Below are 23,768 nucleotides of genomic sequence, written 5' to 3'. Positions count from 1 at the left end.
CTACCTGCCTCTCTGCCTACTTGTGATCTCTGTCTGTCAAATAAATAAATAAAATATTTTAAAAAAAAAATAAAAATAAGAGTTAAAAAGGAATACCAAAAACACCCATGTACCAGCCGAGCTCAGACTTAACAGGTGTTAACATTTTGCCACATTTTCTTGAGATTTTTTTTTTTTGTGATGGTTTTTGAAACTATTTGCTTCAACATGGCAGATTGAACATACATATTCCATTCTCTTTGGAAATCCCACTGAAATGATAGTAAATTAATGATAATTTTAACAAAGGCATAAATTTAAGGAAAGCAAAAACAGACAAGGAAATGAGAGATCAGAGATGTTAAACATTTTCTGAAAGACAGAAAATAGATAGAAAAATTAGAACTGGCTTTGTAGCATGGACTAGCCAAAACCTGAGTGTTAGCATGCCACGATATGGCACTACCCTGAAAAGGTTCAAGATCGGAGGCACAAAGGCTTTGGAATCGGGGATGAAATTGGGGATGCACAAGTGTGCTGCTCAGAAGTTTGCTTACAGATGACTTAGACCATCTGGTCTCTTCACCCCTTGAGTCTGAGTAACCATATCATTCCCACTCTGACCTTCACAAGACACAAGAGAGGGATGCTCTGAAGAATTTAAACCAGGGAGGCTCCAGACCTGAGCGCCGGGCACAGGAGTGAGGGGTCTCCTGACCAGGGGTATCTCAGTGTAAATCAGCTGCCATCTCACCCTCCTTTCCCCTTAAGATTGATGGTCACAGGGGTACCTGGGTGGCTCAGTGGGTTGAGCCTCTGCCTTCGGCTCAGGTCGTGATCTCAGGGTCCTGGGATCAAGCTCCGCATCAAGCTCTCTGCTCAGCAGGGAGCCTGCTTCCCCCTCTCTCTGCCTGCCTCCCTGCCTACTTGTGATCTCTCCCTCTGTCAAATAAATAAATAAAATCTTTAAAAAAAAAAAAGATTGATGGTCATAAACCAGATATCACACAACATATAGAAAGACTGAGTTTCATATTCTCTTTTGGTCTCTGGTTTTCCATGTTAGACCAAAAAAAAATGGAAGACGTTTAATTTTACCCCCTCCTCCTTACTGTTGTCACTAGTAGCAGGCCTGAGCTCCTGACACCTGGCGAGGTGAACTTTGTTAAATTCGTAATTGGTTGAAGGTGGAGAGCAAAGGACTTAGTCACAACTGTCACTCCCTCTGGTTAAGCTTGCTCCCACTGAATGGTTCTATTTACATGTCATAACCTTCCACTCTCTCATACATCTTTCTCTAAAAAAGAAAGACATTTGAATAATTATATTAATAGGTTTTCTCGAGATGACTTAGATTCTGAATATTAAGGCCCTAACAATGTGGGTGCTTACATTCATATTTTCTGGTCTGTTTTCTACATACCATATGCTACACTTACATTGTTTTTCTACATGTTGAAAATGAGTCATGGGCCTATATATTCTTATACTATTAAAGTTAGGGAACATCCCTAGAGATCAGTGTGTTCAACCTTTGTGGGTTTCTGTTTTGCTTTGTTTCATCTGGCAAATTGAGCATGAAGAGGTAAACAAGTCATCTAAAATGGCCCAAGAAGTTAGTGGCAGAAGCAGGGCTAAAATTATTGAGAATGGTCTTTGATTATCCATGAGAATATATAGTTGCCACGTGGAGTTTGTAAACTACAATGTGGGATTTGAAAGGTGAGATATATATATATCTCCTTTCAAAAACTTCTGTATAGATACATATCTAGATATATATCTATATAGAAGTTTTTATTTAAATTCGAGTTAATTAACATACAGTGTAATACTAGTTTCAGGTGTGCAATATAGTGAATCACTGCTTCCATACAACACCCAACGTTCGTCACAAGTGCCCTCCTTCTTCCCCATCATCTTTTTAACCCATCCCCCCATCTCCTCTGTGGTAGCCATCACTTTGTTCTCTGTAGTGAAGAGTCTATTTCTTGGTTTGCCTTCAGGTCTGTCTTTTTTTCTCTTTACTCATTTGCTGTGTTTCTTAAATTCCATGTATGGGTGAAATCATATGGCATTTGTCTTTGAAAGACTAATAGAAAATAAGTGCTAGAAAATGAGGGGAATTTTTAAGACCTCAGGTAGATAAACTTAATCTACTGACTGTCCAGTTGCTCATTGTGTTTTGTTTTGTTTTGTTTTTTTAAAGATTTTATTTATTTATTTGACAGACAGAGATCACAAGTAGGCAGAGAGACAAGCAGAGAGAGAGGAAGGGAAACAGGCTCCCCACTGAGCAGAGAGCCTGATGAGGGGCTTGATCCCAGGACCCCGGGATCATGACCTGAGCCAAAGGCAGAGGCTTTAACCCACTGAGCTACCCAGGTGTCCCTAGTTGCCCATTTTGTTTGCCTTCATGATAAAAATTTGCTCTTGGTCCGCATTCTACCTATCTGTTGCTCCTGTATTAGAATTAGGATTCTCTGGTGCTGCACGCAAACCAAAGAGATAGGAGAGTCGTTGGAGAAGTTTGTTTTTTGAAACCACATAAGATACTATTAAAGGATGTGTGTTGCTCAAATAAGCCTTATGGAGTTAGAAAAAGATTGAGAGCTACTGTTAAAGAATTGTATTTTTAGTAAAGGAATTGGATTTGGGAAATTGGAATAGAGTAGAAAGGTAAGTATAAATCACAGTGATAGTCTCTTATCTAAAATCTGAGCAGATTCATAAGAATAGTAGCAAGATTCTTGCACAACCATTCACTTTTCTATTAAAGAACATCGAATAAGTCCTGCTAGTCTCTCTAGCCCTGGAACAATTTCAATATAAATAGATTTGTACATTTCTAAGAAATGGATGTATGTGTTTCTTTCTTGGAAAGTAATTAAAGGATAAGATTTCTATAAATGTTTCCTAATATTCCAAATTGTGGTTGTATTTTACATACACGGTTGATGGCCCCTTTTTGTAATTTCCTAAGAAGTCTTTTACTGGGAGTCTCTTGATCCACAGTAAAGCATGTAAGTCAACTTCTGGTCCATTTTACTGAGAGTGGTCTTATAAGTGAATAATTTATTATAGTAATGGCTTATAGGGTGAAGAAGCATAATATCTGGAAGAATATTGCCAGGAATTGTTGATGGAAGCACATTCTGTGATTTTTCTAACGTATTTGTTAATGTTTATCATTTGAATTAGGCCATAAGTATGTGGTCCAAAGGACCATGGGAGTATCATCTAGGCACACTGGCTCAGCGTCGGGTCAGGAAATGCTCCGAGCCCTGTTCTGCTTCGGAACTTTGCACGTGCTGTTAGGCTGGCCTGAAACCCTATTATCCTCTTGGATAATCCTCTTGGCCTGAAATCCTCTTGGTGAGGCTTCTTCCCTTTCAAGAAATGAAGGATATTTGTGGAAATGCCATTTAAGTATTTGGTAAAAGAAAGCATAACACATAAAGAAAACATAATTTTATATGTGATGGGCACTTCCCACTCTTTGTCTTCAAGTGTTAACATCTGTTGTTGGTGGTTTTTACCAACTCCAATAATTATTTATGGGTTTTTATCTACTGTTGGAAGACAGAGCAACATTCTTCTAAATGTTAATGAGATTAATATGAGGTCTGTGGTGATGAGTACATTAGACGTTCTCATTTTTCCCATTTCATATGAACTACTATTAATGTCCGGCATATTATAAATAACACCGTGCATGTGGGCTAGTTGTTACAGGGCCAGAGTATTGGTGTCTGGGTTAAGTAGAAGTCAAATTATATCAGGGAGGTATGGGAAAAGGCAACTGTTGTGCTTACGTTTTCCTTATTTACTTTTCTAGGTAAGAAATATGTACTTATTAAGGTTTTACTTGAATAATTGAAATTAGGAGCTATAGAATGAACGTTGTTGTTTCTGTCATTCCTTCATTTGTTTTTCTAAGTGAACCCTGTTCCAGGTGCTGGAGCACGTTGTCAGAAGGACTTGGCACGTGAATGCAACGCTTAGTAAATGCTCATTAAATGACTATATGAAGGAATGAACAAATGAATGACAGGTTTCTTTCTATAGAGAAGCATTCATACAGTTTGGTAGAGGGGGCAAACCTTTCAGGAAGTGTTGATCTGTGGGGAGAGAAGAAGGAAGCTTTCATTTTAGTTTGGTGGACCCAGTGTGCACCAACAAAACCTGAGGAACATCTCCTGAAGGAAAGGATTTTCTTCTCTATATTCTTAAAGGGACAGTAAGAAAGAGCATGTCTTTTTTTCAAGGGCTGTCATCATCTCTGGATGTAATGGCTGGAGGTGTTTCAGAGAGTCTTGTGACTGTGAGGCAAGAGTCAGATGGGAAAGTTGACATGCCGAGGATGGTGGTGAAAATACAGAACCTGGGAAATTAATATTAGTAGAGCTGCCCTATCTTTGGATTTCTTGTCATGCAAGATAATAAATATTTGTAAGCTTCGTGAGGGCAAGGTATTTGTAAATTTTGTTATCTCTCCTATGCCTGGAACAGTGCCTGGCACTATAGTATACTTAACAAGTATTTTATAATACATTTAAGTTAATTTTGTCACCAGAGGCACTTTGATGGATTTAGTGGGTTTAAATGGCAAAATCAGAGGAAGAAAACTTTTTATAAATGGTCTCCATTGTGTTCATCTTTAAATGTAGTTAATAAATTTCTTCCTCTGTATGGAAGCCATTTCTTGGGGCTTATGTTTGGGTAACAATTTTATTCCCATAGAGGTCAAAAATCACCTTGATACATTGATAAAGACAAGAAACTAAAATCGACATTCTCCAAATGACTCTTCAAAAATGTAAAGTAGCCCTGTAAGAGGGTGGGGAGTGGGGCTGAGATTTCATCCTCAGAGAAGACAAAATGAGAATGAGAAAATCATGTTATTTTTGCTCATGCATTTACATATGGAAACCTTTCCATTGTGTTTATGTTATCCTTTCCATTGTGTTAAACCTTTCCATTGTGTTATGTGATCTGTGGTTCACAAGTAAGAAAGAATTTAAAATTATGTATACTTTATTGCCCCCCCCCTTTTTTTTGAAGGTTGTTTTCAGTTATGTGGGGTAAGCAGCTTGTTCACTACTTCCTTAGGGAGGAAGCTCTCCAGGATCTCCTTTGGGGTTTGGACATGATCACTGGGACCTTAGAGTCAATTCCGGGAACTTGGCTTTGAGTCCTAAATCTTTAAATTATGTCAGAGCATCATCTATAATGGGATGTTCTTAGAACTAAAACACAAAGGTTTCCTCTTCTCGAACCATATCTTAAAGGAATTTATTGAAGAGTGAAAAGCTATCCCAATAACAAATACTCACCAGTGAACTTTGAGGGTTATGACCTATATTAAAGCTCGGGGGAATAACAGTGGAATTTACTTTTTTTCTGATTTACCTCGTATAAGCTACCAGAAATAAATTTCTTTTTAAACGTTCAGTTAGCAGTGCATCGTTTCCTCCACCAGATTCCCTGTCTTCGAACTGGAACTTCATTTGCATTTCTACTGCTCTAACCTCAAAGAGATACCAGTTTTACTTATACATTAGGTTGGATTTACTTTTTTCAAAGGGTGGGGGGGAACTTTTAGTCAGATAATTTTTACTGAGTTTTTAATGCTGTTTTCAAGAAGGTCACCTAACTAGTATTTTTGATACATTTCCCTACACATTGTATGATATCTGTAACTGAATCTTTAATTCCCTTGTTATAGCAGAGAGAATTTCTCGAATCCTTGCTGTAGCTCCACCATCTTCATATTATGCTTTTACAGCAATTCCCTAGACTCGTGAAGGTGAAGGATGAAGTTTATAATGGTATTGAATACCAAACTGTTGCTTGATTTATTCAGAAAGGTTGTTATATACTGGGATCAAGTGACAGCTTAAAAGCTAGTATAATTCATCATCATCAGTTAATTTTCACTGGGTGTCCACTGGGTGCTGAACATTGTACAAGGTTCTTTGTCAGCAGGTAGTGCCTGATAAGGTTGATGGAACTCGAAGAAGACGGAATCTTGTCTTTAAGGCACTTGCTGTATAATCAAAGGCAAGTCAGTAAATGCCCGGTGTTAAGCTCTGTGTACAAAACATAGGAAACTAAAAGTGCTTTATTTTTTGAAGGGTTCTTATTAGTAAATTGAGGTCCTCCTCTCACGAACAGCTATGCTGACACCAGAAGAAAGTGGGTGATATGGGATGGATCAAGGTTAAGTGTCTGCTATGGTCCAGTCCTTGCTTGACCCCCACACATTTACTTGTGTGTGGACACACAGGTGCTTCTTGTTTCCGTGCATATGATTTCACAATATTCTTAATGAGACCCAGTTATCCTTTGAACAAACATGTGTACTCTGCCCCTCCCTAATGAGAGACAAATCAAAGTCACGTTCAGATGATGCATCTAGAGCTGGTGTCATGTCGTTGTTCTGAAGACCTCTGGGTGATGTTTATGCCTCCATTGAGATGGTTCAGAAATGTGACCTCAGTCGAATTTGGAGTTAGCTCCTCGTGATCTTGCAACTTATGTTTTGTCATACTCCTGGCTGTATGATGGTGAAGGGAATATGGGATAGCTGCATTGTCAACTCTCAAGTACAGTACTGGTCTGGGGACTATCCGTATGCCTCGGGTTAGGGATAGTACAGAAGCATCTCTTCATTGAGCTTCTCCCTTGACCTTGGCCTGGGTTCTCCTGCCAGCGGATGTACTTACTCCAGGATTCTCGGCTAAGATTGCTCTTGTTGGGTGTCCTCCGTGCCCGGAACCGAGAAGGGCTTCAGGGGAGGACTCCCTTATAGGGGCCTTAGCAGTTCTCTTCTTGATGTTAACCAGGACTTAGATTCAGGGATTGCCAGGTGGAACTGTCACAAGCCTTAATTTGCTAAGCTAGAGATTTATTCTAAAATATAATTTCTTTAACATCTTCGTTCGTTGCTTATCAGTACCCTTTCTTGGGAGATTGGTGGGGGGAAGACTTGGTGTTCCAGTAACTGGCATCAGAAGTGCTGAATAATGATCTCTGACTCTGGTCCCTTGACTTGCCACTTCCATTTTTGAGCTCTGGTCTCCCTCTGTCTCCATGTAGTAGCTTGCTGTCACGAGCATTACTTCTTTGGGTGGTGAGGCTTGGCCCAGCGGCTGCTCCTTCCACAGCCTGTATCCCCTGTGACCGAGTTGTGTGAATGACTGATGGGCAGCAAGTGCAGGAGGCACCCGACAGAGTCTGAAGTTTCAGGCTTCCCAGTTCTCGCTCTTCTCCCTGTTCCGTTGTTCAGCGCTTTGAGTTTACCTGATCGGCGTGCTGAATTTTGACGGAACCCGTAATTGGACTGCTGAAATTCAGTTACCATATCTGACCCTCTGAACGTCAGTGGTCTCACCTCCCTGGCCACTAGGGCTGCTGCTTGGGGTTGTATGCCTCTGAATTGCACAGAGGCAAGTGGAGCTCTGATCACCGGGACTTGCGCTCAGGCAAGGAAGGCTTGTGGAATTGGTCTATGCAGAGGGGAGCACCTCTTTGGATTCACACACTAGCCAAGTTTATTTGTGTGTTGCTAGCTTTGTGTTGCTTGCAGGTGAGGGTAGCTCTCTCTCTATTTTTTCCCCCCATTTGGCTTTTACCATCACCATTTAGAATGGAGTTTGTTATTTTCTTGTAGCAGCTGCTACAAGAGCCCTCAGATGTCCAGTATACCAGTATATAAATAGTTCTCTGCAGAGTACCCCAAAGCTCCAGCCTCAGTACCCACGTGATCCGTGTTCCAGGAACTGGTGGCTGCTGCTTTTAACTAACTCCTCTGCCACCTGATTTTCTGTGGTAGAATGTATTGCTCCTCATCTTCTCCATTCTTGGCTTTACTTAGGTGTTTGTACATTTTAACAGCCTACTTTCTATGCAGGTTTTTCTATTGGATCAGAGCTCTTGGTTTCAAGTTGTTTTTTTTTTTGTTTTTTTTTTTTTTTTTTTTTAACTTGTATCCTTGCTTGACTGGAGAACCCTTATCCCATGGGGGAAGGCTAAAGGAACTCTTTTAGCAGGGACGGGTCTAGGACCTATGTCAGAAAGCAGTTCTCCGTCTGTCCAAGTGTGTCAGTGTGTATCTTAAGTTGAAACTTTTAGAGTGCTGCATGCTTCTTCATGGGGGGTCTTCCATGCTTTGTGGTCCTTGTAAAGTTCCAGGATGAATTCGGAAGTTTCAGATACTTGGGGGTTTTGGTGTTTACGTTCCTTAATTGTTACCAGCACTAATTTTACTGCAGTATATGTTGTTTGATGTTGTTAAATAAAATACTTCTGACTTCGGGCGCCTGGTGGTTCAGTGGATTAAGCCTCTGCCTTCCGCTCAGGTCATGATCTCAGGGTCCTGGGATGGAGCCTCACATCCGGCTCTCTGCTCAGCAGAGAGACTGCCTCCTCTTCTCTCTCTCTCTCTCTCTGTGCCTGCCTCTCTGCCTACTTGTGATCTCTGTCTGTCAAATAAATAAATGAAATCTTTAAAAAAAATATTTCTGACCTGTTAAAGATGTGTGAATGTGTCCTATCCCACTGTGATAGTCAGATGGTTTTAAAGTGATTGCTTACAAGGTATTAATAAATTTTTTTTAAAGATTTTATTTATTTATTTGACAGAGAGAGAGATCACAAGTAGGCAGAGAGGCAGGCAGAGAGAGAGGAGGAAGCAGGCTCCCTGCCGAGCAGAGAGCCGGATGTGAGGCTCCATCCCAGGACCCTGAGATCATGACCTGAGCCGAAGGCAGCGGCTTAATCCACTGAGCCACCCAGGCGCCCCGTGGGTATTAATAATTTTTAAAATCTTTTCCTATAAACCCAGGGTGAAACGCCAGGAAGGTCAAAGAAATATTTAACTTATGGTCTAAAGATTGAAATATAAGTTGTTGCTATCTGATGCTTCTCTTTCCTATTCTAAGAATCTTGAGGAAAGCTTTTTGTTAAAACTTAACATAGAATAATAGTAGTACTTTTCAGGCTTCTGCTTGCCTGCCCACTAATTGCTTTTTTTTTTTTTTTTTTTAAAAAAACCTAAGAAATGTCTTTGATAACTAAAAACAAAACAAAACTTAAAATTTCAGTATATAAAATAGACTTTTGGAAGATTGTGACTTTGTGCTATCTTTTTTTTTTTTTTTTTAAGATTTTATTTATTTATTTGACAGAGATCACAAGCAGGCAGAGAGAGAGAGAGAGGAGGAAACAGGCTTCCCGCTGAGCAGAGAGCCCGATGTGGGGCTCGATCCCAGGACCCTGGGATCATGACCTGAGCCGAAGGCAGCGGCTTAACCCACTGAGCCACCCAGGTGCCCCTTGTGCTATCTTTTTATTCATATGTTTTCCTGTCATCCAAAAAACACTGCTTAGGCTATTTATTTTCTATAAAATATAAGTACATATGCATTTATCTAGATAATTTTGATACATATAAGCAGATGTCACTTTATCAGTTGAATCAAACGATGGAAATACCTATTGAGTCTGAGAACAAAGGGATACCATAGCAGAGATCCCATCTTCACTATGGGATTATGTTGGAAGACAATATGATCTTTTAATATATATAAATCAAGCTTGTAGATAACAATCCATAAAGAAGCCTGCTAACTTAAACTGAAACGTACTCTGTTCTCAAACGCAGGAGTGGTGGGCTCATATTATCCGTGTAAGTTAACTGGAAACTGATGTGCAAGAGTGGGCATAAAGTCAGGCCAAGTGTGTCATTCGTTTGTGGTTAGAAACAAGCATTCAAGAAAAGCTACACTTGGAATATAAAAAATGTTTTGTTGTTCTTTGGTTCACAGCTGGGGACTTTTCAGTAAAACGTGCAAATCTTAAAATGCTGATTATTTTCCTTCATAATCCTTATGTTTTAGTATATTGTTCAATCAAGTCGTTATTTTTCTGAAAAATGAACGATAACGTTTGTGTATTTTTTTCAGACCTGTTTATTTCTAAAAAGGTTTTGTTTTGATTTATGGGGGGAACAAAAACCCCTAGTAATGGAAAAAAAAATAAAAGCCTAATAGTAAATCAGAAAGAAATGACAGGAAAATTTCATAGGGAAGAGAAAAACAATGGTATGAAACTGGGAAGTGTTAAACCTGTCCAGAGGGACCTGTCACTTTTTCTCATTTTGCCAGTGAAGGTCGTAATGCCCAGGGGAATGGAGCAACTTTCTCAAGCTCCCAGAACTGGGAAATACTGACTCTAGATTTCAAACCCTAGTGGGTCTCCCTCAAAGCCTGTGCCCATCCCTCCATCTCCTGATGCTGGTGTCTTTTGAAGGAAAACAGTAGCAATTGTGCACAAATTGCCCCCGATACAGAGGAGACCAAGTCCTGATTCACCTAGAAATGTCCTGGTTTTAAAACTAAAAGTTCTGCATCCCAACACTTCCCTCAGTCCTGACCAAACCAGATGGTTGGTCACTCTACTAGATTTCCCACAAGCCGTGGTGAAGATACAAATTGTCTTCGAACGGCAGAGAAACCCTGGGGTCCTTTCCCTACAGAACTGCGTGATATGTGCTTATCCTTCGGTAATAATCAGCTTCTGCATTGTAAGGCTCATCTACTGTCTTCTGAGATTCACCACAGGCTGTGGATTTGGCAGTGGTCTTTCTGCTGCTAATAATGTACTGTTGCTTTCTAGTGAAATGTGGTATCTTTTGGGTCCTTTGGGCAAGGGGCAGTTCATGTGTAAGTATATATAATGTGCATCATTGTTCATAGGACTTGATAAAAGCTGTACTAGTGTTTTATAACAGTGAGTCCTGGCATTAATCCCATGGCTAAATAAAAGTTTATATCTTAGGGAACAGTATAGGATGAGCATTCCAGGTCAGTGAGAGGCTCTCCTCCCTGCTGTCCTGTACATTTCTTCCATTTGGTTCCTCTAGCCTAAGATCTTCCCTCTGCTGTGGTCAAAGCTGGGTTGTTGGCAAATGCAAAAAAGAAAGTATAGAGGACACACCCCAGGCTGAGGCCTAGGCCTGGAAGTGGCAGAAATAATTTCTGCTCTCATTCTTTTAGAGTGAACATGGATACGTGGCTGAACTGAACCACCAGGAAGACTGGGGAAGTGGGTTAGCCAGGAGCCCAGGACAATGGGGAGTGTGAATCTGGGGAAAAGCTAGGAGTCCTTCCTCTTTCAGGTTCTGCTGAAAGATGTTTAAGTACTCTCTTAATGTTGTTTACCAAATGAAGAAAAGGATGGATTCTCCAGACAACTTTGAAAGTTTTATCTTTTTGTTTGGGAAGAAGTCTTTGCAACCCGTCACTGATTACTGATGAATTACTGTTAAAAATGCTTTCATAATAAGACAGTTTCCTTCCCTCTGTGCATTCCAAGTTATGTGGGTAGATGGAATTCGATTGGGATTCTCAAAGTGATCAGTGTTCCCAAATAACATTTCACCATGTTGATACATACATTAAATAAAATGAAAATGTACTAAGTGATGAAAAAGTTCAGAGGCTCAAGAGAGAAGTAGTAATTTTCAGATATGCCATTGGAGGGGAATTGAGGAAACAGGTAGAAAACACCAGGTGCTCCCAGATTGTGGGAGTATTAGGGTACAGGGTCTCTCTAGGGTATACCAAGGAAGGCTTGCATCAAGCTGAGGAACAGAGTTGGCCATTAGCGCATTTATTTTGCTTGATGTTAGTCTAAATTTACATTATGACAGGTAAATAGTTTTATCACGAGTGCATCTTGAAGTGATTTTTAAAGCTATTACTCTATCTAGATGCATGTTATACATATTTATAATAAAACCCTGGTTACTCATATATATAATCTCTACCATTTGAGTGTGTATGTGCACACACGTGCATGTTTATCTCAGAATGACCATGGGGAAGCATAAGACCACTCACCCAGTAAAAGCATCATCGACTATCTCTGGGAAGAGTAAGTTCTGTTCATACCAAGTCATCCCCAGGCAGTATTCTATTTTGATAATTTTGTTATAATTGTGAATTCTAAGCATTTACATTTTCTTTGTATGTGTACAACCAGCATTTAAACTGGGTGCGTGGTATGAGAATTCTTTTGTAATTTTATTAAATCTGATTTGTGAAAAAGACCAGGGACTGAAGATGACTTGCCCATGCTAATAGATTATAGGCTGTAACAAAATGTTGCTTTATATTGCCACTCCTGCAGCTGCAGTTTTGAGTGTAGTTATTATTGGCTACAATATCACCCAGGTTTTTGTTTTTTTTTTTAATCAAAAGAAGTTCATGCTATTGACTCATTACTCCCATATTTATTATTCTTATTGAAAATCACTAGATTTAATTCTATTGGTTTCCCTCCTGATTGAAAACATTTGAACCCGAAAAGCACAGTATTTCTTAAAACGTTTGTAACAATTCATCACGGATATGAAAATTACAATCATGGGGCATTGTGTGAGCAATGATTTAAAAAAAAAAATTCTTTACACATATGGTAAGCGGGTGACCAATGCTATCCAGGTTTGAAGATGCTGAATGTTCATATAACTGGTATTTGAAATTTTTATGTGTATTGCATTCGTTACTGAATATCAAGAATCCATTTTTTTTGCTCATAGAGAGTAAGTTTAAAATGGGGTCTTTTGTAGAAGCACCTATCCTGTTTAGAATGATATAACAGATGCTGAATGTTCACATATCAAACAAAATGCCAGCTTTCTGTAGAAAAGAGGTGTCAAAAAGTTTCTTTGTACCTTTAACGCATGTGATTATGTAGTACAAAATGCAGAGTTTGTAAAATTTCTTGAATATACAGGCAAAAAAATGAATAATTCAAAACAACTCTTAAGTTCTACATTCTATTGTCCCTTTATAACGCAGGCAGAAGATAGCAGTGCGCTCCCAATAGAGCTGAATTTGCACAAGTTACACCTCTGAAAATGCCAGATGGTCTATGGTCTACTTTTGAGAGCTGTCACATATGTAAAGATTTGAAAAAAGAAAGACAGCTGAATGAGAGCAGTGGATCATTAAAGGGAGAGTGAGGGTCCCTAGGCATCACTTGTGTTTTAAGAAGCATTGTGTCGTTCCCATATTAGTGTGCTTTTTTTTTTTTTTAAAGCCATACACAACTTTTACACAATGAGGAGAAGAAATCTGTTTAAAGCCAGGGAGTTGGGGTTTAATCAGTGAGATGTTTTTGTTCTTTATTTGAGAATAAAACCCTGTTTCTGTCTTGGTTTTACTTATAATTTTACCATAAGATTCAAGTCACACCCATGAAAAATTAGCAGTGAAGTTAAAATAAATGTTAAGATAGCTAATCTATCTAGGGTTTATCCAGTTTTGATTTGACTTACACACTGCATGTATCTGAACAAATCATAAAATTACGAAATTGTGTTAATGTTAAAAATCTGGCGTAAAGAGATAATACTCGGTTGTTACCTGACCGTAATACAAACTATAGGAAAAATAATTAGGTGACAGTGAAACAAAAACGAATGTACTATCATTTATCTGCCAACAGAAATAGATATCATTTTGAAGACTGAAATGTAGATAAATCATTAAGGATATGTTTGAATACCACGCCAGCCATACCCGGTAATTTGCAAATAGTCAATTTTGATAGTAGAAAAAGGTCAGATCTGTCAGTTTGAGAATTTGGTGGCAAGACATAGTTGTCTTTTACCACCTTTATTTTTATTTATTGAGAATGTTTAACTATGACATGGTAATTTTAAGTTTATCTCGGATTATGGACTATGACAGGACATTTTTGATTGATAAGAAGGATCCTTAGCATGGGTCAGTTGGACATTTCAATTTAACCAGGCTCTCAGATTGCTTGAAATATTCTTTTCAGAGAAAAAGTGGCCCAAAACATTCCATTTATTTGGCGAGATTACTGGTAAGTGCTCTGAAAAGAGCACCAAATGGAGGTTTAACTGTCTTCTTTGGCATCCCTTTAAATACATATGCATAAGTATCCATGTTCAATAGCAGTCATTAGGATGTCATTCTAGTTGATACAAGAAGCTAGGGGAGCAGCAGATTAATGTCTAGATCAAATGATTGCACACCCATAAGAAATAGATCTCCTCTTGCAGATGCCTTGTCCAATTTTGTTATGAGAAGGTCACATAAAGCTGCTGAACAGAGAAGTAACCTTTTTTTTTTTTCATCAAGAGTAAGGAGAAAACCAAAATATTTTGATATATTTTCACACCATTACTTTGTGGTTTTCCCAAATATTTAATTTTTAGATAATCATTCTCCAGTATCTCTGAAGAACCGAAAAACTGCACTGTATGAGGAGTTCATAAGTTTAATAAGTCAGGTATTAATGGTAACAGATTTGATAGGAAAGAATGCTTTTGTTTGTTAAATAAAGAAATGAATGTCTTTAAAATTGAAATAGGCACAATCCTGAGTAGAATGTTTTGATATGTTAAAGATGTTTTTCTTCAAGAGACATAGGATATGTGAACAAGAATGGAAGTAAACAATGTGTGCTAAAGACCTACTCAAATGCAAACTATCTTCTTTGTCAAAAATATATACCATTTTGGCTAATCCCCAGATCACAGATAATTAGGTCCTTTTAGACATTGTCAATGCCATGTATAATTCTTAAGCTTTGCATGCAGTCCTTTTTCTAAATTGAGTTCTTAGTATTCAGATTTAATTTACATTTCATAACTGCTCATAATCATAAGTGGAAAAAAAGACTAATTAAAATAGGTTTTGGTTTTGAAATTACAGGAAATTGTAAAATAGTAAAATTTTGGTAACAAATGGAATGAATGGTTTTTGTTCTTTCTGTTGTTTTTGCTGAAGCACTATGATTGATAGCTTTGCTTAGGGGCTACTCAATCAATGTAAATGTTGATTTTAATGACCTCATTACTTAACCAATGTAAACAAATAACATTTGGGGGAGAGAGGAGTCAGGGCTCTTTAGCTGCAAAAACTCGAATTCACTGTGGCTAATTGAAATAGAAAAAAACTTACTAGCGATGTAGTTTTTGGAATATTGGTGAGGTTTGGTGGGGTGGGGTGCAGAGCCAATGGCCCAGAATGAATTCTTGAGACCTCTGTGGTGCAAAAACGTGGTTTTTTTTTTTTTTTTTTAAGATTTTTATTTATTTGACAGACAGAGATCACAAGTAGGCAGAGAGGCAGGCAGAGAGAGAGAGAGGAGGAAGCAGGCTCCCTGCCGAGCAGAGAGCCCGATGTGGGACTCGATCCCAGGACCCTGAGATCATGACCTGAGCCGAAGGCAGCGGCTTATCCCACTGAGCCACCCAGGCGCCCAAAACGTGGTTTTATTAAAGCACAGGGACAGGACCTGAGGGCCGAAAGAGCTGCAGCACAGGGTGGGACTGGGGGGTTGTTGTGAGGAGTATCTGGTTACATACTTGGAAGTTGGGGGTAGGGGAAAAGGGAGGTTTTCAAAAGAACTTTCAAATGCTAAAGAGGGCCTACAAGATACTGGAGGCCTTGCATTGTCAAGTTAAGGTTGATTTTCCCCTCCAGTAAGGCATTAATATTAAGACAGTTGAGAGCTTCCTGGAGGGATGGGGACACCCAGCAGTGGGTGGAAATGTTGCAGGCTGTTGGCTTGTGCTTTGTCCTCAGCTTGCCTTCTGCTGCTTCATCATTAGCACACAGACCCTCCCAGGAGTTCCAAAGCCAAGATCATTCCCATCCATTCTGTGGGGCTTCTCTGTTGACAACCCCACTGCTGCACCATCAGCCCATGGTCCGACAACCCCACTGCTGCACCATCAGCCCATGGTCCGCTAGGGAGTGAATATCAGACACTGCACCCCACTGCCAATACCAACAAATGCCTTGTTGATTTTAATGTGGTTGATCTTGTATATATCTTGTTAAATTCTTAGTGTTTCAGGGTTTGTAGTCTCCTGAAACTTCCCCTAGAACATTCAAATTAGGGATGCATCTCAAGAATATTTTTTCCAGACCTGTTATTTCTTTTTCATGTTATATTGCTTTCACCAGTGCCTCCAGTGTAATATCGAATAAGAGGGGTGAAGCTGAGCCACTTTTTCTTGGTCCTGACCTAAATGGGAGCATTAAAGTGCTGACATTTAATTTCGGCAGATGTGTTTTATCAGATTCTACGTCCAACTTTTAATAAATGGTTTATTTTTTATTTCTTTATTTGACAGAGAAAGATCACAAGTAGACGGGGGGGGGGGGGGGGGGGCAGGCTCCCTGCTGAGCAGAGAGCCCGCTGCGGGTCTCGATCCCAGGACCCTGAGATCTTGTCCTGAGCTGAAGCAGAGGTTTAACCCACTGAGCCACCCAGGTGCCCCTAAATGGTTTATTTTTTATACCAAATTAAAAAATAAATAAGGGAATGTTTTCCCCAGGATTCAAAATGAGATAGAAACAGTGCCTGGCTGGCTCAGTTAGAAGAACATGCAATTCCTGATCTTGGGGTCATGAGTTGGAGCCCCACACTGGGTGTAGAGATTACTTCAATAAATAAAACTTTTAAAAAATTAAAGTAAAATGAAATTGAAAAGAAAACTATTTCTTCCTATATTGTCTAGCTATGATACTTGGATTCACTGCTTTTTTCCTTTTATCTCAAAAGATGATTAAATATTTTATCCCAGTATCAGGGTTATTGAGATAATATTGCCATGTTTTTAGCACCAAAAGAGGGACCTGGTACATAGAAAAACAAACACTTGCTGTCTAATGAGTGTGTAATAACTTTTTCAGATTTCCAGCTTAAATTTTATTTTTTTTAATTATTTTTATTAACATATAATGTATTATTTGCCCCAGGGGTACCGGTCTGTGAATCCCAATTTAAATTTTCTTAAAAAAAACAAAGCAGTCTTTCCCACTATTTTCATATGCCTTGTATGAAGTCACTTTTGACGACCCTGCCCCACTAACCTTTTTTACTAATTATGTTTCCTCAATGTCCATGTTTATTAGTATTTTTCCTTTTTTTTCTCTCCATTTTGTAGAACCATGGGTAAAGCCCCAGGGTGGCGGGGTTGGGGAGGGGGGAGAAGAAAAGTCGGTTCCTGAATATATTTTGATGATTTTCAGATATTTCTTTTTTAACTGGACCAACTTTTCCTGTTGTTTAGCCCAACCCCAGCGCTTGCCTCAGCTTCCAACGTGCTCACAGGAACCAACTGAGGAAGAAACCAGCAAGATAAAGAACGGCCACACAAGTCTGAGCAATGGAAATGGAATTCACCACGGGGCCAAACATGGATCTGCAGAGAATCGAAGACTTTCAGCACCTGTTTCTCACAAAATGCATAGAAAAATTCAGTCCAGCTTGTCTGTAAACAGCGATATCAGTAAGAAGAGTAAAGTAAATGCTGTCTTCTCCCAAAAGACAGGCTCTTCACCTGAAGGTAAGTTGGAGATATATGCTTATTTTATTTGACCAGATGAAAATCATATTCACCAATAACTACTTGATCAAGCAAACATGAACCAAGACTCTTGCTTATCTTTCAGACAAACTGGAATTTTGGTAAAATGCAACCACTCCAAAGGGAAACAGGCTAGGAAAGGAAGTGCCAGCAGCTGACATCCTGCTTTAAAGATTATTGTCTTCTAGAGTGAGGAGTCATTACTTTAAATAGAACTGATATACTTACTGTTTTTCATACCATGTTTAAAAATACGAAGGCAACATACTGGTGGTGGATGCATGTGTTTTCTCTGTCTCTGGTTCATTTTATTATTCTGTGGTTCAGAGAGATTACCTGCTGGTATGTTCGTCTTGCAAATGAGTTATTGTATTGTATTGTGTTCCGTGTTCCAAAATTCATTGTTTATGCACCACACCCAGTGCTCCATACAGTATGTGCAAATGAGTTCTTAAATATGCAGCACTAAAATGAGAAAAAGATTTGGTGATTGTCATGTTCTTGCCAGAGAGTGGGCCAGGCTAGTATCTTCCAGCCATCAGGGCTTCCACAACCAATCCCCCCACCATTCCCCACTCACTCTGCTCTGACCTTTAGTTCCTCCCATGGAGGTACAGGGGTATTCTCGGACCTCTCAGGAGCTAATTATTGTGTCTTCAGTTCTGCTCCATCCTGCCCTTGGCCAGGTCAAAATCAGGCTAAATACTATGAACCTGAGAAAGATTTTCTCTATTATGACACAACCCATCTGATGACAGTGGGTTTATAACCCACAGACTTCTTTTATAAAACTAGCTTGCCATATTATATATGGATATTTTGTAAAAAGAATAGTCTCCCTACCATGTATAAGGTCCCAGATTTCTGCCAGCCTATCCATGTTCCTCTCTTTTTCCTCTTTCCTCTCCTTTAGCAGTTCTTGGGATCCAAAAACTCAAATCTGTTTTCTAAATATAGATGTAGATGTATCTTTCCTCCCACTGGTTGAGGTATATCTGATTTTTTTCTTACTCCCCTTACCTTTCAATTTTAATTACCATGAAATCTTAAGTAAGGCAAATTCTGTCAATGCTTCTGTGAAGTTGGCCATGCTTATTCATAGAGGTAAATTGAGTTGTAAATAGGAAATTGTATCGAGAGTTACCAGTAGTGAGTGAGTGGGAGAAAGGATATTACATTTTGGCTACAGGTGTCTCAAACTCAACTGAGGTAAAGTGTTAGGTTGATCAAATGATATGATAATAAATGGTCTGCATAGTTCTAGGTCAGTGACACTACTTTCCAAACTAATTAGATTGAAAGGGACATGATTGACACTTTAAAATGAGTTTGACATGTAAGCTGTATGGTCATCTCTGAAGCAGAGAGAGGCTGTTAACTAAACTGGCTCTCCAAGGAGTTGGGAAGGCAATGCAATTTTCTTTAGAGTATCTTTGCTTCTAGGTGATTGGGTGAAATAATTGAAATCTACTTGTTTTATACATTTGAATTTACTTATTACAGCCTTAACCTCTTATTTGCCATTTAATATTTACTTATTTTAAAGAATGCTCTCTCAGTCCAACCTGAACAGTGCATATCAATCCAACTTGAAATAGCTTGCGGAATTTTTAGAAAATTTTTTATTATTTTCTTATTTTTAATACCACATCTGAAGTTATTTCTGATGGAAGAATGCAGCTTCTTTTTTTTTAAAGATTATTATTTATTTGAGAGAGTGTGAGTAGGGGGAGGGGCAGAGGGAGAAGGGAGCGTCTTAAGCAGGCTCAATGGGGACTCAATCCCAGGACCCCAAGATCATGGCCTGAGCTGAAATCAGGAGTCAGACGTTTAACCAACAGAGCCACCCAGGTGCCCCAGGAATACAGCTTCCTAAGTAACATACAAAGGAAGAGGAAAATCAAGAGTGTTGAAGAGAGTTATGCTCTCCCTGTTTGTCTCCCTCTCTCTTTCAGTTCTGTGAATGTGCGAGGGGGATAAGGATTAAGGGTAATCCTGCTCTTTATCGCGAAATGTTTTGCAGATTGGAGTGGGGGTACGAGTCTTATGAAACACAAATGAAGAGGTCTAAATATATCGTAAAGTGTCCTATCCAGAACTTGGCCGGGAGGCTATAGAACTTAGCTGATCCTATGTTCCTGGTGTGGGGATTGCTCAAATCCAGATGAAAATTTCCTTGTCCCAGTTCATGTATATTCTCCAAATTAGGTATCCTCATGCCTTTTTTTTTTTTTTTTTAATATTTTTTATTTATTTGACAGAGAGAAATCACAACTAGGCAGAGAGGCAGGCAGAGAGAGAGGAGGAAGCAGGCTCCCTGCAGAGCAGAGAGCCTGATGCGGGGCTCGATCCCAGGACTCTGGGATCATGACCTGAGCCGAAGGCAGAGGCTTTAACCCACTGAGCCACCCAGGCGCCCCTGTCCTCATGCTTTTTGATGCTATTTAAAGTTGAGCACTGACTTTCAGTTTTGAAGTTACGTTTCTTCTCTGGTAAACGTGCTGTAGCTAAACAAAAAAGGACAGAACAGGCAGATGGCACTGTGAGTGTGGCCACCAGCCCTCTGGGCAACTCGGGTTTCTCTGGGGCTGCTTTCTCTAGAAATTGGTTTGGAGGAGAAATCTTCCAAGTTAGCTTGGGTTCCAAGATTCTGTGATGCTGTCCTCCCAGCAGGACTGCTCCATTGCAGGGCAAGTTTCTTGCTCAACAGAATATGGGATTCCAGGTTGAGCAGAAATGTAATACTTGCTGAATGGGACGAGGCAAGGGCAGGGATAGATTTGACGCACAGGGATGGCATCTGGATTTCAGGAGCTCTGTATGTCGGAACGGTAGGTCTTGAACGCTCGATTTAGGACACGAATAAAAATGGATAAAAATTATTCAAAAAATGAGGGGCTTAATATAGTTTTCTCAGTTTTGTTTTTCTTTGTTTTACATTTTCTTCGATCTTTATTGTCTATGCCTGTTGCTCTCACAGTAAAATGAGCAAATGAATAGCAGAGTCTTACTCACCATAAACCTCAAATCAGCTAACCACAGTTTGACAATGTGTGTTTTTTCTGGACAAACGTCCCTTGTGGTTATTTTTGTGTTGCACATGAATGATAGTGACAAGCAGAGGGGCATTTTTCTGACTCAGATGATGGAGTTAGATATTTAACTATTTCATTTTGCTTCATTAAGACTTTGCTGACAGGTTTGGGAAAACTCTGAAATGGGGGCTCCTCGCTGCCACAGAGCTAAAGACTCACCCAGCCTTGGAATTGAGTCCGTGCGTTGGCAAGATCTTGTGAGCTTTAACCATGGGTTAGCTATGGCGGGAGTGCAAGTAGAAATGCACGCCATGGATTCTCTTGCTAAGCTGTGTTGATTCATCAGTTACTTCATTCTGTGTGCCTGCTGCACTCATGTGATCTCCTTGTACCCTCCCCATAGCACTGTAAGTCCATCCACTCTATGAGATTTTCTCATTGTAAATGAGGACACTGAGGCACAGATGGGTCAAGTGAACCCACTGACAGCGATTGGTTTGTGGGGGAAATGAGATTCAACCTAAGCACTGGTATTTTGCCTTCCTAGAGTTCGTTGAGATAAAGGTAATTTCTGGTCATTCCAACACTGCACCCAGTGTTGACCTGGTTACCTGTGGGTTAGGCAGGGATTTTGTATACATGTGCTTTCTCGAAGCCTTTCTGACTAAAGGGAATCTGCATACTTTTGCCCTACGCTTGTTTTCCTTTCCCAGAGGCTGGACTCAGATGAGTCCGTTTTGTTTTCTAATTTATCGTGGTGCCTAGCACAGTGGCTTCCTGGAGTTGCCTGCCAGTTAGTGAGTGAGGCAGTGTTTTATCTCACACACCTTTATCCTACTCTTCCTTCAAACTGGCCCTGGAAAATAAATGTGTACTCGTATTCATGAAAAAAATGTCATTTTAAAAAATGCCTTTTATGCAGTAGAGGAAAAAAAATACCCATGTTGGAGAACATTGTACTTTTTATTTAAAGGTTATTAAATAGGTAGATTCCTACTTGTTTTGTATAATTAAATATTTTCATACTACTTTAGTTTTCTGAGTGCATCACCCAGGTGGAGAGTTTTAAGACTAAATGTTTAAGATTCTTGACCTTTGCAATAATTATAATATGATTTAGTATCCTATAATATTCAAATTGCCAAGGGTTTTCATTAGACTCTCAGACACTTTTTTTGTCCTAGGAATGGTGAATCCTAACATTTCAGATGTGCCAATTAGAGCCCTGTATTTGTGTAAAAATTAAGAAGTTTCAACAAAGAGGTTTTTAGAACAGACTATATGCCTTTTGGGTTAAGGTGCCATTGTGTATGTACCTCCAGCTCCAGGAGCTCATTGAATAGAAATGTTGACTAAGACTATCTAGAACCTTGTAGATATGGTAGTACCTAGGATCTTTTTGTTTTGTTTTGTTAAGATTTTATTTCTTTGAGAGCGAGCATAAGCAAGGCAAGGTTACAGAGAGAGGAGCAGGGAGGCCAGCATAGGGCTGGATCCCAGGTCCCTGGATCATGATCTGACTCGAAGTCAGACGCTTTACTGAGCGAGCCACCCAGGCAGCCCAGATCCATCTCATTTTTTATCACACAGACACTGTGTGGCCTACTTTTCTTTTTTGTGGCCTACAGATTAGAGAGCACAGATGCTGGAACCATTCTGCTTGGGTTCAGATATTGGCTTTACCATTGTCTGGTGTATCTTTGGGTAGGCTTTATGCCTCAGTGTCTTAAATGTAAAATGGGGAGGTTATTGGTCCCTACTTAATAGAATTGTTGTGAAGCGGAGTTGCTGTCCAATTCCTTGGAGTTAGAATAGCAGTCTGGCCCAGATGGAAGTGTTTGGTAATGACAGTGACAGCAGTGACACTTAAGGAACTCACGGGGGTTAAGAATGTTAACTTCCGGGGCGCCTGGGTGGCTCAGCGGGTTAAAGCCTCTGCCTTCAGCTCAGGTCATGATCCCAGGGTCCTGGGATCGAGCCCCGCATCGGGCTCTCTGCTTAGCGGGGAGCCTGCTTCCTCCTCTCTCTCTCTCTCTCTCTCTCTCTCTGCCTGCCTCTCTGCCTACTTGTAATCTCTGTCAAATAAATAAATCTTTAAAAAAAAAAAAATGTTAACTTCCTTGAGAAGGCAGTGGAGACTCAGTACATAGGGTAGAAGGAGAGACATTCCAGGCTGAAGGGGTGTTATGATTTACTCTGTTTTTTCCAGAAAAGCATCAGCATCTCACTGTTAAAGTGGGATTAGGAGCAGTAAGACTGGAAATGTGACAAATGGCGAGTCCACACCACCCCTAGGATGTCCTGTTCCTCTGAAGCTTTCACACAGCTTCTCAGAAGGACATCATTTTATATCCAATGTGCATCTCTTTGAAAAAAATTCTTCTCTCCATAATGCAGAAATTCCATGGTTTAAAATTCAATTTTTAAAAACCAGATGCCTTAATATTTGTTCAGTATGGCTACCTAGTAAGCACCCCCACAGAGACTGCCTTTACCATCCTTTCATGTGTTAGAAATAACTACTACTTTAGACTTGTTGATGGGATGTTACCAAACTCTGTGAAGCCTTTGGATAGACCTAAACTCAGTCTTCAAATTTTACTGGTTCTCTCTGTTTCCCTCTCTTCTAACTATTCTGTTGGCTTCCTACCTTGTTAGACTCTGCCTCCTCCCCCTTTTCTGTATATTTCCCCTTGTATTCATAGTGCAGTAGTTTTTCATGGTCTGTAGGAGAGGGACAGGGCATGGTAGTCAGGAGGACGACAATAGGCCTGCCTGGGAGACAGGTTGGGTGGGGCACACAGCCTTCAAAGGGGATTTAGCAGAACTACCAGGACAGTTTGAAAAGGGCACAAGGTGATCCAGATAGGTCCTGCTGCCCACCCCCACCCCCAACTTCCCCTACCCTCCTCTCTCCATCTGCAAAAGACTCGGTGTGTTTGAAAGTATGCTTCTACAGCAATCCTTAGAGGTCTCTGTGTGTGTGGTTAGTGGCACAACTAAATGCCCTTGTTGCTTCTCCCCCACCCCCCCCAGCCTGGAATGTTCTCATAATTTTCTTTCGCCTTTTTGACCTGTGCACATTTTGTTCAGAACTCAATTTGGGCAGCATCTCCTGATGCAGTTGTGAGCTAATTGCCCCTCTTTTGTGTTCCCGCAGCACCTTCCCATACGCAAGGATACTCAAGCTTATCTGTCTTCCCACACTAAAACCTAATCTCACTGAAGGCAAAGCTTCTGTGTTCTAATTTCCAGCAGAGCCTAGAGTCTGGCTTGTAGTCAGTGTTCAGTGGATGTTGAAGCAAGTAAGGAGTATAAATCTGAGAACA

General features: G+C 39.9%; 1 protein-coding gene across 2 annotated transcripts in view; it reads left to right on the top strand.

The window, feature by feature from the left end:
* MDFIC (MyoD family inhibitor domain containing) overlaps nucleotides 1-23,768 on the top strand; it is a 90,521-nt gene that overhangs the window by 36,057 nt on the left and 30,696 nt on the right. For both annotated transcript variants that reach the window (XM_046021562.1, XM_046021561.1), the window contains exon 4: nucleotides 17,108-17,383. In XM_046021562.1, the coding sequence (XP_045877518.1) occupies nucleotides 17,108-17,383 (276 nt within the window). The remainder of the gene's footprint in view (nucleotides 1-17,107; nucleotides 17,384-23,768) is intronic.

Source organism: Meles meles, chromosome 10, assembly GCF_922984935.1.
Source record: "Meles meles chromosome 10, mMelMel3.1 paternal haplotype, whole genome shotgun sequence".
NCBI classification, from domain to species: Eukaryota; Metazoa; Chordata; class Mammalia; order Carnivora; family Mustelidae; genus Meles; species Meles meles.
The sequence above is the reverse complement of the archived record's forward strand: the minus strand, read 5'-3'. Positions and strand labels throughout refer to the sequence as shown.